Raw genomic sequence first — 17,467 nt, forward strand, 5'->3', positions numbered from 1 at the left:
GTATTTGGGATCTGTTACTGATTCCTGTGTGTGACAATACCAGTTCATAATATTATAATGTTAACTAACTTGTTTAATACATTGTGGTGTGAAAAAGTCTTCAGTTCAGTTTAGTTTAGTCGCTCAGTCATATCCGACTCTTTGCGACCCCATGAATTGCAGTACGCCAGGCCTCCCTGTCCATCACCAACTCCCGGAATTCACCCGAACCCATGTCCGTTGAGTCAGTGATGCCATCCAGCCATCTCATCTTCTGTCGTCCCCTTCTCCTCCTGCCCCCAATCCCTCCCAGCATCAGGGTCTTTTTCAATGAGTCAACTCTTCGCATGAGGTGGCCAAAGTATTGGAGTTTCAGCTTTGGCATCAGTCCTTCCAATGAACAGGACTGATCTCCTTTAGAATGGACTGATTGGATCTCCTTGCAGTCCAAGGGACTCTCAAGAGTCTTCTCCAACACCACAGTTCAAAAGCCTCAATTCTTCGGCTCTCAGCCTTCTTCACAGTCCAACTCTCACATCCACACATGACCACTGGAAAAACCATAGCCTTGACTAGACGGACCTTAGTCGGCAAAGTAATGTCTCTGCTTTTGAATATGCTATCTAGGTTGGTCATAACTTTCCTTCCAAGGAGTAAGCATCTTTTAATTTCATGGCTGAAATCACCATCTGCAGTGATTTTGGAGCCCAAAGTCTTACACTACCTAAATTATGTTCAAATCATTGAGTTCCTTAAGGCTCGGGATTATGTCTTATTTATCCTGTATGCTAACTACTAAGCATAGCACCTGTACTTAATATGAACTTAATATGTTCATGAAATGTCTGAATTACTAGACACTTTTGAATAAAGAACAGAATAATTCTGGAAGGTTTTTACATGGAATTAGTACCTGTTTTTATAAAAAGTGTGGAATAATAATATTTAAATTATTAATATATATAGAATTACAAAGCCATTTAATCAGAAAGATATGCTTTTTATCACTGACTTCTATATTGTTATATAGGCAAAATTTAGTAGAGATTATTAAATGTAGTATGAAATTATTTTCCTTCAGTGGTATAACTTTATCCATGTATAGCAAAGAAAATCTCTGATATGTGCTCCTAATAATGCATAGTATCACTATAATCAGTATAATGTGGGCCTGATCTCCACTATATACAAAAGTGAACATTTTCTTATCAACAAGGAATAAATAGGTCGTATAGATTCCATTGTCACGTGAGTACTTTCTATGCTTCAATTATGTTCAACAGGAGTTTTCTAAAAAGGAATAAGAAAATAGAGTAAGGTAGCCTCTTCATAATTTTGTCAAGCATAGATATAACTCTGTGTACAAACTACTTTTTTTCCTATTTGAATCTACAGTGAGTAAAGCTCATATTTTGTTGAAATCTTATATTCAGCTCTTTCTAGCTGTCACACTTTTTAGAGTTAGAAAAAGATGTTGATGTTTGACAGAAACCAACACAATTCTGTAAAGCAGTTAACCTTCAATTAAGAACTAAATGCATTTTTTTAAAAGAACCTTTTTATTATCAAATTGTGTAAAATTGATTTTTAATTAAAATTGATTCTTACTTATTGCTGCAAGAGTGACAACTGCATTTAGATATTACTCATGTTTTTGGTTCATGAGACTCCAAGGTAAACCTTGCTCATTTATTTCTTCACAATAAGAAAATGTTCTGGCTAACAATTAACTTCTGTTGTAGTAATATATCTATCAGTTTCTGATCCCTTATAATTTCAATCTGTTCTGAGTTTTTATAATATATTGTATAGTTTTGAGTTTATCTCACAAAATTTTTTGTATTAAATCACTGCTATTAATACATGTATACAATTGACAAGTATAATTTAAGAATTATTATTTTGTAAAATATGTTAAAAATGATTTTAAAATCTACAAACTGAATGTTCAGTTCATCTTGTTTATCAAGAAAACTAATAAAGAGGAAAATGTAACTGACCACAGTATGCTTATAAATAAGCCGTTGATTAAGGACGTGATTTCAGAAGTTGAATTGATTAGTGAGAATCGGAGATTTTATAGGTAATCACATGTGAAAATAAATAATGGTTCTTACTGATATATATAGGCTCATTTTTTTAGAGAAATTAGCTGGGTCTTTGAGAATTCTATTGCCCACCAACCCCACCCCACTCAAAATTTACATAATCTTTGTGATACCATAGCAATACTCTTAAAAATAGTAATACTTGAGTAATTTCCCTTTTTTCTAATAGCAGACTCTGTTTTGTTTTGAGTTAATTTTAGTGCTAATTGCAGTCTAGAATTCTGATTACATAAAAAGTACCAAACTCACAGATTTTCTGTTTAGGGTTTAATAAACAGAAACTAAGGTTGGCTGACTAAGAAAATATATCCAAGTTTGTGTCCTTCCCTGCCCTCCTCCCTCACAGTTTTATTTGTGGGCCTTACTTGTATAGACTCTTGAGTATCTTCCTTATAAGATCTACTAACTGCTTTGTAATAGTGGGACCTCAGCCTTCAATCAGAACTTTTTACCTTGAAGGCTGATTGATGTAAGATATACTTGATGTAATCATCTATTTAAATCTTACTACTTCAATGAAAATACAGTGTTATTTCAATGAGGAATTTAGGGCTTATATCAGTCAATGAGAGTACACTCTGATCTCTTTGATGACTTCCTCTTAGTTTTCAGAGAATAAAAAAGCAAAGAGGAGAGATTTTGCTGATAACTAAATGATAACGAAAACTATACTTATTTTTAAGTTGCATTTTTTTAATTTACTTCAAACATACTTTATTCAAACTATATTGCAATGCATAGCCAGGTCTGCTATAAACAGGATCATAAGGAAGCCTTATATTTTTTTTTTAACACAGAGCACAATAGTTTTCACACAGTAAATTATGGTAGCCTAGAGTGTGAGTTTTCATATTCTGCTTTCATACTATCAAATCAGGAAACTTAATTATTTCCTGAAAGTAAAAAGAAGATTTCCAAGTATTAACAAATCTTCTGCCAAATCCCTACAAAGAATGAAAAACACATTGTGTTTTGGATTATTTAACACTGCAGCTTTGGGTTATGACATTTAGTACTAGAGTCTCTTTAGAGTAAATGTAGAGATTGAAAAAAATCATGTTTGAATTGAATATGAACTTACTGTCACAATGTTTAAAAATGATTTTTATATTGATCACTACCTTTGAATGCATTTAGAAATAAATTAGTAGTTTTATTTATTAAATACTTATGCTCTTGGATGTATTGCTTTATCAGGCTAGAAATATAATCCTTTTTGGCATCAACTCTCCTCACCTAAAGATGTTGGATAGAGACTATACCTTCAAATTCTAGCACATGGAAATCAGGAACTCTTTGCCTAGAGTATATGACAATTTGAGTAATGACTTTGTGACGGATTCTGGATTTATTTTATTAATTTTCAACTTTGTATTAATAGGATGTTTTTTTATCTTCCTTCTTATGAGTAGAAATTCCTGATAAAATATTAATGTACATGTATTAGCAGAAAGTTTGCCTCACTTTTGCAGGTCAAACTATATAATTCATGAAAATTGCTTACTTAAAGCATCATTCTCAATCTCAAAATTATAAATAAAGTTATGTCATTCATTTGACTTATTTTTAGAGTTTATTCTTGTTTCTAAAAACATCTTATTCTGTAGGGTTTAAAGAACAGAAATGCAAAAGAAAAAAGGTATAATAGAAATTTAATAGATAAACTATAAATTTTAATACACTATGAATGCTGACATCAGATAAATCTCATCTGTTTTTATAATACAACTTTAAGTGTGTTTTTTTCCCTCCCAGGACATTTATTCAGAGCAGCTGGGGATCAACCGTTTAACCTGTCCACAGTGTCGAGTGCCTTCCCAATGGTCAGCCACCCAGTCTTTGGTCTACATTCAGCCAGCTCAGGGCATTCAGAATTTGGTGGTTTGGGGACACTTGGTACACCCACAGCCTTAGCCGCCCATCCCCAACTAGCGTCTTTTCCAGGTAAACATCTATTACAAACAGTGTTCAAAGAAAGAAAGAAAGCTTGAAAATGTGCAAGCAGTAATTGTTTATTAAACTGAACAAAAAGAATAGTCTTATGCCTGGTATATTAAAGCTCACATGCAAGAATTAGTGCAATCCTTTTTATCATGTGCAAAATAGTAAACACACTGTGTGTGCTGTGTGGCAGTGTAATTAACTAGTTATTCAAATGCTAAGCTATCTGTTGCAAAAGTGAATAATTAAGCCAAGTTTTTATCATGCTTTTTATTGAAGTAGAAAAGTATATGTATTAGAAGTATAAAATTTGATTAATTTTTCTCAGTTTTACTTGGTTCTTAAAAAAAATTATTTAACTTTCAGTGAAAAACGAAAGTCCAGTTCCTGTAATGAATAAATACACTTTTATTTTGAGTTCTCATTTCTCTGTGTTTGTAAGTAAGATGAGCTTGGCTCTTAAATTTCTATTTTTTCATATTTTACTTAAACAACCACAGATTTGCACCACTTACATGGGAGGGAGACCAGAATTATCCCAGATTATGAGGATTCAGGAGTTCAGTAAGACACCAATTAAAGCTTAACTTAGACAAACATGCTATAATTTCTCGTTATATTATTTTGAAAGTCTAAGCTTTAATGTGTTTCCAGTGATTAATTTTATCTTAATAAATTTTAGTTAAGGATACATGATTTAGTGTTACTAATAGAGCATAATTCAGAGACAAATGGATCTGAATTTAAATCAGGCCTGTTACCTTTCAGCTGTGTGACCTTGACCGAACAAGTAATCTGACCTCTTAGCCTCAGTTTTTTCATGTGAATAATGAGGATGATAATAATAATAACAGTATCTACCTCTTAGGGTTCTTGTGAAGATTAAAAGAGATAATCCATGTCCAGTGCTGAATGCAGTGTTCAGCATACATAATTAGTACATGATTGGTAGCCATCATGATTCTTCCTCTTGTTAAGAGTTTCTTTAAAAGGAATCAAGTATCTTGTTTGATGAAAAGATGGTTAAATATATACTTAATATGACTCATTTTTTGAGTCATATTATTTCTTTAATTCAGAAAAGGGATGATGAAAAGGAACAATGTGTCTAGAAAGTTAAAAGTCAAACAAAGTCTTGACATTTGCTTTAAAAAATACTAATAGGAATTTAGGCAGTTCTGAGCACGGTTGCTTAGCAAGATGAGTAATCCGTAGATACTTGCTGAAATATAGGTTGCTGAATAAAAAATTAGTAATATAGTTGCTAGTATCTTAAATTTTAAAAATTATTTTAACACAATTTCTTATATTTGATATAGTTTGATATATATGTAGCATTAATTGCTTTTGAGCATTTTTAAACCACAATGTAATTATTGAAGTATTAAAATCAATTATCTTCTGTACTGAAAACATGGTTAACAGTTGTAAGAATTACTCATCTCATCTTCAATAATGTTGGTATTTCCACTGTATGGAAAAAATCTGATAACTTCCCTAATCTGTATAAGCTATTCATATAAGCTATTCATTCATCCATTTATTGTACAAACTTCTTTGAGCATCTAACTATGTTCTGTGCACTAGGCTAAGCACTTAGGAGTACACTAACATTGTCTATGTTATGTTTCTTATAGTTTTTAGAAGATGGATAAATAGAAAATTATAAGACAGAGTCTTTAGTGGCAAATAACAGTATGGCTGTATAAGCGTACTTTCTTGCCAAGAGAATATGCTTTGTTATAGAGGACTCATTTGTTTAAGCTGTACATCTTATATAACTTAGATTGTCTATAATTGGTTTTATTTAAAAGGGTAACCAAAATGCCAAAATTTTAAAAACACAAAGAGAAGAAATCACTAGGAATTTTAAATCGGGAATAGTTTACTTTTAAATATTATGCACTTCTAAACTAGTCTGCATTTCAGGTGATTAAATCAATGTGAAAATTACTTAATGTATATTATATAATAAAATTATTTCCATTTTATATTGAAATAGTATTTCATGGGAAGATCTTTTAAAATATTTACAATTTTAGTCATTATATTTTTATATTACTATGAATTTTTGTGAAGTATTTGGCTCTATCAACTCAGGGAGATTTTTAAATTCTGCTGTCTTATAGGTTCAAATTGTGTTTCAGTATATCCTCTGAAATAATAGACTTTTTCAATGGAATATGATTAATGTTGTTACCATGCAGTTACTGCCTTTGAATACATTTAGAAATTCCTCATGTTCTGGTTTATATAATCCTTATTTTGTAAATTTCATTTATCAACAAGGTAGTTTGTTTTTTTCTTAATTTGAAAAAGAAATAATTCATACTTAACAAAAATTCTGTTATTTCCCATGAAATATTAGACATTTGTGAAGCTTGTTTTCAGAAGTGCTACCATTTTCATCTTTTTATTTGATCTTATTTACTTGAATTTATAACATGTACATTTTCCAGTTGTGTTTTTTTTCTAATCTCTGTTGTTTGCTTATTTACTATTGATATTCTAAAGTACATTTTTATGTTTTTTTTCTCAGTTTGATTATGTTTAAAATATTTGAGTCTTATTATACGTTGATTACCTTACCAATTTGTTGGTTGTTTACAAAGTCTGAACCTTCAACTATATTGCTTTAATTATAGACTCTATGTTAAATAATATGAATATTTCAGGAAACTGGTATTTCCTTTTTTATCAGCTAAATAGAACCAAGTTTTCAAATCTATAAATAGCAATAGATTCCGGCTATGCTGTTACAAGCTCCAAAAACATAGTTTTTCTTTCTATCTAAATACAGTTCTTTCATCTTAACAGTAGATAAATGATTGATAGTTTTATATAGTTATTCTTGGTTCAGTTCCCATCATTCAGGCACTGCTGAATATACATTGGTGTCATTTCACTAGCAGCGACTTCCTGCAGTGCAGTAGAATAGCTTTTGCAGTTTTCTGCTTATACTGATTTTTAGACATTAGAATGTCAGTTACCAAGACCATTTCACTTTCTTTTAATCTAGACTTTTGTCTTTAGATAATGAAGGTTCACATAACTTTACATCTTGTTTTAATGAAGAGATGTTCTTAGAAAAGCTTTCAAGATCATATAATATAATACATTGACTATGTTGAATTTTCCCATACTCTATTATTGGGATTTTTCCTCTAATTTTTTGTGATTATCAAGTCTATGAAAAATGTACCATATCTCTTGGAAGATTAGCCTAAAAGGTAGTAACTGATAGTAACTGACTTGGTAATCTAGCTGGTTAGCCATTTGGAAAGTATTCTTTCCAAGATTTTAGATGGGGCAATATAAGACTGTCCTTTGATTTATTTTAGATTTCTTCTTAATCTTAAACTTTCCCTAAATAATGTATTCTATAAAATTTGGTTTCTCTCATTTTCTAACAGTTTTAACTAAAAGCCACTGTTTGAATAGCTAAATTGCATTCAATGATAAGACATTATTATCTGTAATTTGTAAGAGGAAGTATAAATAAAATTCAGGCTTTTTAAATTAACTTTAAGGAAAAAAATTATATAAGTCTTTTATAGTTTAATATGGCAACTTGTTTTTGGAAATCTTTGAAGCACTTTTCGTTTTTTGGACCAAAAACAAACAAAAAATAGACATTGATTTTGCTCTCTCTGTTGTTTTGTTTGAGTATAGACGTTTTCTTCCATAAAGGTATTCAAGATATGCTGAATTACAGTGGCGTTTGTATTATTATTTAAAGCATTTGATTTATCAAAGCCAGAGTTTTTTTGTATGTAATTTAAGGAAATTCTTAACATAGATTGTAGATGGTTGCTTTACATTCTAAAGTTTTAAAATAGATTAAAATAATCTTAAACACTCTTTCTTTGCTAATTTAGAAAAATTATGATGTAAGTCATCAAAGAGTTAAACAGTTCTTTAATGTTAATTTCAATTTTCCCATTTTATTTTAAAAACTATAGACTACCTTTGTTCTTCATAAACTTGGAATTCATAGAAGCTGCTAAGTGAAGAACCGTGGATACTGTCTTAACGAGCAGAATGATGAATGTATAACTTCTAGTCAGTTATCTTATAATTAGAAAGATGGTCAGAACTATGTGTAATTCAGCAATTCTGTTCCAAGATGAAACCTGAAATTTTTCTTCAGTAATAAAATATAAAAAGCACTGTTAAATTAACTAGGAAGTTAATCCAAATATTTTTGCTTGTTTGGTGTTTGGCTTTGAGGTGCAGAATGGTGGCGAACAACAGATGTTCATACACGTACAGGGGCAACCTTCTTTCCACCATTACTGGGAATTCCACCACTGTTTGCTCCTCCAGCCCAGAATCATGATTCTTCTTCATTCCATTCAAGGACTTCTGGAAAAAGTAATAGAAATGGTCCTGAAAAAGGTATCCATGTTAACTTGAGTGAAGTATTATCCTTCATTTCAGTATCCATTTTCAGTAGAGTTCAGATTTAGAAACAGTTATAAAGCATTGTGCTAGACACTTTCACATTGTCTTGCTTAATCTTTATAATAACTCTGTGAGATTGAAAGTGTTCGTGTTTTGCAGCCAAGATTAAATAAATTATTCAAGAAAGTACTGTTTACATGTTGACATTGCATGGTTGGTTTGGTTTAGTCACTAAGTCGTGTCCAACTCTTTGGACCCCATGGACTGTAGCCCGCCAGGCTTCTCTGTCCATGAGATTCTCCAGGCAAGAATACTGGAGTGGGTTGCCATTTCCTTCTCCAGGGGATCTTCCCGACCCAGGAATCAAACCTGGGTCTCCTGCATTGCAGGCAGATTCTTTCCCAACTGAGCTATAAGGGAAGCCCCTGTATAGCAGAATTTAACCCAGGTTTTAACTCCCAACCCCACTGCTTTTCCTCTGTATCTCATTACCTCCCTTATGTTGCTCAATAAAATATATTACTTCTTCTCTAATTAAGCATTAAATTTGTATGTTAGCACACCTTTTTTCTTTTACATTTTCATTAATATTTCATAGTTGATAACTGTTGTTAGAATACATTTGCAAATTATAATACCATTTTAGATGGTTTGTTACTGTCTTTCTTTCCACTTAAGTAGATGTTTGGGAGTTTGCCCTGAAAGAGGGAATAGTTGTATTTAATTACTTTTCTAAAGCTTTTCTAATTGAAGTAAAATTCACATAAATGTAAAATTTACCATTTTAAACAGAATAATTCAGTGACATTAAAGGCACTAATAGTGTTGTACAACAACCAACTCTATCTAGTTTCAACACATTTTCATCACCCCCAAAGGAAACTTCATACCAGTTTCTCCCTGTTATTTCCTCTCTCAATCTCTGGCAACCACTAGCTTGCCCTCTTTCTCTATAGATATACCTGTTGTGAATATCTCATAGAGATGGAATCATACAGTTTGTGTCTGGCTTGTTTCACTTAGCATACTGTTTTTAAGTCATCCCAATTGTGGTGTATGTCATTATTTCATTCATTTTTATTCTGAGTAACATTCTCTTGTATAAACGTATTTATTTTAACTTTCAAGGTGTAAATGGATCAGTAAATGGAAACAGTACATCATCTGTATCTGGTATCAACACATCTGTACTGTCCACTACTGCTTCAAGTTCTGTGGGACAAACGAAAAGTATAAGCTCAGGTGGAGGAAACAGAAAGTGTAATCAGGAACAGAACAAAACCCAGCCTTTGGATGCTAGAGCTGACAAAATCAAAGATAAGGTAAGTTAACCTTCAGGGGTTAAATATAACAGATCTATACAAGTATTTTAAAGGTCAAACTGACTGAATCTATGGAATAATTTTTTATGATTTATGAACTCCTGTTTTTACAGATATTTATTTTTATCGAGTAGTTTTATTATTAAACATTTAAAAAATAAAAAATGTTAGCACCAGTATCAATAACACAGATAGTCATCACTCAGCTCAGTTCAGTTGCTCACTCATGTCTGACTCTTTGGAACCCCATCAACTGCAGCACGCCAGGACTCCCCATCCATCACCAACTCCTGGAGTTTACTCAAACTCATGTCCATTGAGTCAGTGATACCATCAAACCATCTCATCCTCTGTCATCTGCTTCTCCTCCTGCCTTCAGTCTTTCCCAGCATCAGGGTCTTTTCAAAATGAGTAAGTTCTTCGCATCAGGTAGCCAAAGTATTGGAGTTTCAGCTTCAGCATCAGTCCTTCCAATGAACATTCATGACTGATTTCCTTTAGGATGAACTGGTTGGATCTCCTTGTAGTCCAAGGGACTCTCGAAAGTCTTCTCCAACACCACAGTTTAAAAGCATCAATTCTTCAGCGCTCAGCTTTCTTTATAGTCCAGCTCTCACATCCATACATGACCACTGGAAAAACCATAGCTTTGTATAGATGGACCTTTGTTGGCAAAGTGATGTCTTTGTTTTTAAAGTGCTGTCTATGTTGGTCATAACTTTTCGTCCAAAGAGCAAACGTCTTTTCATTTCATGGCTGCAGTCACCATCTGCAGTGATTTTGGAGCCCCCCAAAATAAAGTCTGACACTGTTTCCATTGTTTCCCCATCTATTAGCCATAATGTGATGGGACCAGATGCCATGATCTTAGTTTTCTGACTGTTGAGTTTTAAGCCAACTTTTTCACTCTCCTCTTTCACTTTCATCAAAGGCCCTTAAGTTCCTCTTCACTTTCTGCCACAAGGGTGGTGTCATTGGCATGTCTGAGGTTATTGATATTTCCCCCAGCAATCTTGATTCCAGCTTATGCTTCATCCAGCCCAGCTTTTCTCATAATGTATTGTGCATGTAAGTTAAATAAGCAGGGTGACAATATACAGCCTTGACATACTCCTTTTCCTGTTTGGAACCAGTCTGTTGTTTCACGTCCAGTTCTAACTGTTCTTTCCTGACCTGCATAAATTTTCTCAAGAGGCAGGTCAGGTGGTCTGGTATTCCCATCTCTTTCAGAATTTTCCACAGTTTGTTGTGATCCACATAGTCAAAGGTATTGGCGTTGTCAATAAAGCAAAAGTAGGTGCTTTTCTGGAACTCTGTTGCTTTTTCAATGATCCAGCAGATGTTGGCAATTTGATCTCTGGTTCTCTGCCTTTTCTAAATCCAGCTTGAACATCTGGAAGTTCACAGTTTACATACTGCTGAGGCCTGGCTTGGAGAATTTTGAGCATTACTTTGCTAGCATGTGAAGTGAGTGCAATTATGTGGTAGTTTGAACATTCTTTGGCATTGCCTTTCTTTGGGATTGAAATGAAAACTGACCTGTTCCAGTCCTGTGATCACTGCTGAGTTTTCCAAATTTGCTGGCGTATTGAGTGCAGCACTTTCACAGCATCATCTTTCAGGATTTGAAATAGCTCAACTGGAATTCCATCACCTCCACTAGCTTTGTTCTTAGTCATGCTTCTACAGGCCCACTTGACTTTGCATTCGCATTCCAGGATGTCTGGCTCTAAGTGAGCGATCACACCATCGTGATTCTCTGGGTCACGAAGATCTTTTTTGTATAGTTCTTCTGTGTATTCTTGACACCTCTTCTTAACATGTTCTACTTCTGTTAGGTCCATACCATTTCTGTGCTTTATTGTGCCCATCTTTGCATGAAATGTTCCCTTGTTATCTCTGATTTTCTTCAAGAGATCTCTAATCTTTCCCATTCTGTTGTTTTCCTCTATTTCTTTGCATTGACCACTGAGGAAGGCTTTCGTGTCTCTTCTTGCTATTGTTTGGAACTCTGCATTCAAATGGGTATACCGTTTCTTTTCTTCTTTGCCTTTAGCCTCTCTTCTTTTCTCAGCTATTTGTAAGGCCTCCCCAGACAGCCATTTTGCTTTTTTGCATTTCTTTTCCAAGAGGATGGTTTTGATCCCTGCCTCCTGTACAATGTCATGAACCTCTGTCCATAGTTCTTCAGGTATTCTGTCTATCAGATCTAATCCCTTGAATCTCTTTGTCACTTCCATTGGATAATCATAAGGGATTTGATTGAAGTCACACCTGAATGGTTTACTGGTTTTCCCTACTTTCTTTAATTTAAGTCTGAATTTAGCAATAAGCAGTTCATGGTCTGAGCCACAGTCAGCCCCCAGTCTTGTTTTTGCTGACTGTATAGATCTTCTCCATCTTTGGCTGCAAAGAATGTAATCAATCTGATTTCGGGATTGACCATCTGGTGATGTCCATGTGTAGAGTCTTCTCTTGTGTAGTTGGAAGAGGGTGTTTGCTATGACCAGTGAGTTCTATTGGCAAAACTCTATTAGCCTTTGCCCTACTTCATTCTGTACTCCAAGGCTAAATTTGCCTGTTACTCCAGGTGTTTCTTGACTACCTACTTTGTCATTCCAGTCCCCTATAATGAGAAGGACATCTTTTTGGGGTGTTAGTTCTAGAAGGTCTTATAGGTCCTCATAGAACCGTTCACCTTCAGCTTCTTTAGCATTACTGGTCGGGGCATAGACTTGGATTACCATGATATTGATTGATTTGCCTTGGAAACGAACAGAGATAATTCTGTTGTTTTTGAGACTGCATTCAAGTACTGCATTTCAGACTCTTTTGTTGACTATGAGGGCTATTCCATTTCTTCTAAGGGATTTCTGCCCACCATAGTAGATATTATGGTCATGTAAGTTAAATTCACCCATTCCAGTCCATTGTTCACTGATTCCTAAAATGTTGATTTTCACTCTTACCGTCTCCTGTTTGACCACTTCCAATTTACCTTGGTTCATGGACCTAACATTCCAGGTTCCTATTGCAACATTGCTCTTTACAGCATCAGACTTTACTTCCATCACCAGTCACATCCACAAGTGGGTGTTGTTTTTGCTTTGGCTCCGTCTCTTCATTCTTTCTGTAGTTCAGTTCAGTTCAGTTCAGTTGCTCAGTCGTGTCCAACTCTTTGTGACCCCATGAATCGCAACATGCCAGGCCGCCCTGTCCATCACCAACTCCCGGAGTTCACTCAGACTCACGTCCATCGAGTCAGTGATGCCATCCAGCCATCTCATCCTCTGTCATCCCCTTCTCCTCCTGCCCCCAATCCCTCCCAGCATCAGAGTCTTTTCCAATGAGTCAACTCTTCACATCAGGTACCCAATATACTGGAGTTTCAGCTTTAGCATCATTCCTTCCAAAGAAATCCCAGGGCTGATCTCCTTCAGAATGGACTGGTTGGATCTCCTTGCAGTCCAAGGGACTCTCAAGAGCCTTCTCCAACACCACAGTTCAAAAGCATCAATTCTTCGGCGCTCAGCTTTCTTCACAGTCCAACTCTCACATCCATACATGACCACAGGAAAAACCATAGCCTTGACTAGACGGACCTTAGTCGGCAAAGTAATGTGTCTGCTTTTGAATATGCTATCCAGGTCGGTCATAACTTTTCTTCCAAGGAGTAAGCGTCTTTTAATTTCATGGCTGCAGTCACCATCTACAGTGATTTTGGAGCTCAAAAACAAAGTCTGACACTGTTTCCACCGTTTCCCCATCTATTTCCCATGAAGTGATGGGACCGGATGCCATGATCTTCCTTTTCTGAATGTTGAGCTTTAGGCCAACTTTTTCACTCTCCTCTTTTACTTTCATCAAGAGGCTTTTTAGTTCCTCTTCACTTTCTGCCATAAGGGTGGTGTCATCTGCACTTCTCCACTAATGTCCAGTAGCATATTGGGCACCTACAGACTTGGGGAGTTCATCTTTTAGTGTCCTATCTTTTTGCCTTTTCATGCTGTTCATGGGGTTCTCAAGGCAAGAATACTGAAGTGGTTTGCCATTCCCTTCTCCAGTGGACCACGTTTTGTCGAAACTCTCTGCCATGACTTGTCTATCTTGGGTGGCCCTACTCGACATGGCTCATAGTTTGATTGAGTTAGACAAGGCTGTGGTCCATGTGATCAGATTGGTTAGTTTTCTGTGACTGTTGTTTTCAGTCTGTCTGCCCTCTGATGGAGAAGGATAAGAGGCTTATGGAAGCTTCCTGATGGGAGAGACTGACTGAGGGGGAAACTGAGTCTTGTTCTGATGGCCAGGGCCATGCTCAGTAAATCTTTAATTAATTTTCTGTTGATGGGTGTGGCTGTATTCCCTCCCTGTTATTTACCTGGGGCCAAACTTTAGTGGAGGTATTGAAGATAATGGTGACCTCCTTCAAAAAGGTCCCATGCACCCACTAGTGCCCCCAGCCCTGCAGCAGGCAACCGCTGACTCACACCTCTGCTGGAGACACCAGGAGGCTCATGGGCAAGTCTGGGTCAGTCTCTTGTGGGGTCACTACTCCTTTCTCCTGGGTCCCGGTGCACGCAAGAGTCTGTGCCCTCAAGAGTCTGATTCCCCAGCCCTGTGTAAGTTCTCATGGCTTTGTGGTGGGGTTAATGGTGACCTCATAGATAACATTTATTGGGAAGTTAACACATACCGGTTCTGCTGTAATTGTTTTGCATATAATATCGATTTCAGCTCTCCCTATATCCCTAATGAGGTAGGTACTATTATTAGAAATCGAGAAAAAGAATCCCCAAGCAGTTGGCCATTAAGTGGTTAGCATATGAAATCAGGCAGATTGACTTCACAGCCCATGCTTTAGGAAAACCAAAACAAGAAACCATTTATTGTGGAAATTTTCAGAATGCACAATAGACAAAATAGAATAATTATCCTATGTACCCATTATTCAATTTCAGCAGTTACAATCTCATAGTCAATTTTATTTCATCATAACCCCAACTGTGCAGGTTAGCAATTTAATGCTTCTCAGGTCTGAATTCTCCTTTGTCAGTTGGGACAATATTAGACCTTGCAAATAGAGGGTCCTGGAGAAACACTGGAAGAGGAAAGGGCTTTTCTTCTTGGTTCAGGTGTTCTCCTCTTGGTCTTATGCTGTGCCTCCAGTGAATAGCTTCCTCACCAGCTGGCAGATGTCCTGCCACTTGTGTTCAATAGATCCAGTAGTGCACACCATTTAGTGAGTTTCACTGACATCCCAGCAGGCAGCTTATTACTGAGTTTTGCTAGCATGCCAGTGGTTAGTTTTCTAGCTAATTTTTCTGTCACCGCTACTAGTAGATCCCTAGCAAGTTTTTCTGGCACTCCAGCAGGTGGTATTTCCTGCGTGCCAATGTTTATCTGTGATGCTTCGTGAGTTTCTCTGCCGTGGGCAATAGTCACATCCTTTTCAACAAATTCTCCTGCTTGAACCTCCTGACTAAACTTGTCTGCTATAGAAGCAGTAACAAGAATAGGGTGATTTGTGCAGATTGCACATGGTAAATTCACTCCAGCATTCTGGACACTATTCCTCTTCCGCATCATCCTAGGGAAGTTGTGATACTTCAGCTATACTAAATATAGTCCACCACTGTGTCCAAATATCATTCATCCTACTAAGTAAGCTGAGAGACCTCCAGCTACATGAACCAACACATTATATCCAGAATTTCTAGTAAGTACCACCATATCAGTGAATTTGGACTGCTTCCATTTATAATTTCTTCTTGAGTGAGAAGTCCTGGTTTATCCTGAGTTCAAGCCCTAGCATCAACTACAAACATTTTGGAAAGACAGATAATAGCTAGAACATTGCCTTTTTGTCTACATTTTATAAAAACCACTCTCAGGGCCTGACATTTCTGAGGGCAGAGAGTCAAAAGTTTATGATCCTATTATACAGAGTGAAGTGAGTCAGAAAGAGAAAGATAAATACCGTATTCTAACACATATATATGGAATCTAGAAAAATGGTACTGAAGAATTTATTTACAGGGCAACAGTGGAGAAACAGACTTAGAGAATAGACTTATGGACATGGGGAGTGGGGAGGGGAGGGTGAGATGTATAGAAGAGTAACATGGAAACTTCATTACCATATGTAAAATAGATAGCTAACTGGAATTTTCTGTATGGCTCAGGAAACTCAAACAGGGGCTCTGTATTAACCTAGAAGGGTGGGATTGGGAGGGAGTTTCAAACTGGAGGGGATATATGTATACCTATGGCTGATTCACGTTGAGGTTTGACAGAAAACAGCAAAATTCTGTAAAGCAGTTATCCTTCAATAAAAAATAAGTTGATTTTTAAAAAACAGTTTGTGATTCTGTAACATCACTTTCTCTATTATCTCAGCTATAATATGAGGGGATTGAGAGAGAAGCTTCTGACACACCACATTAAGAGCAGGGTATGTGTAGCGACTGATTGCAGAGAGCACTGATCTGAACTTTAAACAATATGTCTCTCAGGCTCTGACTTTTAATTCCGAGAAACAATTTTATTATATTTCCATTTGTCCTTTCTCAAGACAGCATCAAGTTCCATATATTTTCCAGGATCAACTAAACAAAGTTTGCTTTCCTCTTGCTGAGCATATTTTATAGAAATATTTCCTCAAGACCTTTCAGTTCCATCTCAACAGAAGATAATTGTTTTCCAGAACATAACAAGACATATGAGAGTCTGAGGGAAGGTCATCTGCTGAAGCTACTAAGAATGATGATACCCATCACAGAAACTCAATGGGACTCTTCTTGGGCCCCAAGACAAACTTATTTTGGGGTCATATTTTCCACCTGTTCCTCTTCAACTACTCTTTGCTCTTCTCCTTTATGGTACGTTTTGAGGGCATTCCCATTAGTATGAGCTCCAAAGGCCTATCTCTGGACTGCTGTCAGCCTCTCTGCACACCAGATACTTACTGACTGAAACGACACCTACTCCTTCAGTTCAGTTCAGTCGCTCAGTCATGTCCAGCTCTTTGCGACCCCAAGGACTGCAGCATGTCAAGCCTCCCTGTCCTTCACCAACTCCCAGAGCTTGCTTAAACTCATGTCCATCGAGTCAATGATGCCATCCAGCCATCTCATCCTCAGTTGTCCTCTTCCTCTCCTGCCTTCAATCTTTCCCAGTTTTTTCCAGTGAGTCGGTTCTTTGCAACAGGTGGCCAAAGTATTGGAGTTTCAGCTTCAGCATCAGTCCTTCCAATGAATATTCAGGACTAATTTCAGGAAATCAGTTGGATCTGATTGGTTGGATATGACTGGTTGGATCTCCTTGCAGTCCAGGGGACTTTCAAGCGTCTTCTCCAACACCACGGTTTAAAAACATCAATTCTTCAGCACTCAGATTTCTTTATAGTCCAACGCTATGCATGACTACTGGAAAAACCACACTCCTTGCTCCCATGGTATTTTGAAGCATGTCCTAGACCTCATATCATGGGATTTCTATATCTATATGTATTTCTGAAAGTTAAATACCCAAGCTTTTAAACCTTAAAATGCCTTACCTCTTAGAAGGCTTCTTTGGTGGCTCAATGATAAAGAGCCCACCTGTCATTGCAAAAGATGTGGGTTTGATCCCTAGGTTGGGAAGACCCCTAGAGAAGGAAATGGCAGCCCACTCTGGTATTCTTGCCCACAATATACCAAGGACAGAGGATAATCC

The 17,467-nt window shown here is 36.2% G+C and overlaps 1 protein-coding gene across 40 annotated transcripts in view; it reads left to right on the top strand.

The window, feature by feature from the left end:
- Positions 1-17,467, top strand: part of BAZ2B (bromodomain adjacent to zinc finger domain 2B) — a 421,280-nt gene that overhangs the window by 289,413 nt on the left and 114,400 nt on the right. For 24 of the 40 annotated variants that reach the window (XM_069577353.1, XM_069577352.1, XM_069577361.1 and 21 more), the window contains 3 exons: positions 3,843-4,031; positions 8,259-8,426; positions 9,561-9,754. In XM_069577353.1, the coding sequence (XP_069433454.1) occupies positions 3,843-4,031; positions 8,259-8,426; positions 9,561-9,754 (551 nt within the window). The remainder of the gene's footprint in view (positions 1-3,842; positions 4,032-8,258; positions 8,427-9,560; positions 9,755-17,467) is intronic. The other 16 variants (XM_069577387.1, XM_069577390.1, XM_069577393.1 and 13 more) reach the window with 1 other exon arrangement.

The sequence above is a fragment of the Ovis canadensis genome, chromosome 2, assembly GCF_042477335.2.
Source record: "Ovis canadensis isolate MfBH-ARS-UI-01 breed Bighorn chromosome 2, ARS-UI_OviCan_v2, whole genome shotgun sequence".
Taxonomy (NCBI): domain Eukaryota; kingdom Metazoa; phylum Chordata; class Mammalia; order Artiodactyla; family Bovidae; genus Ovis; species Ovis canadensis.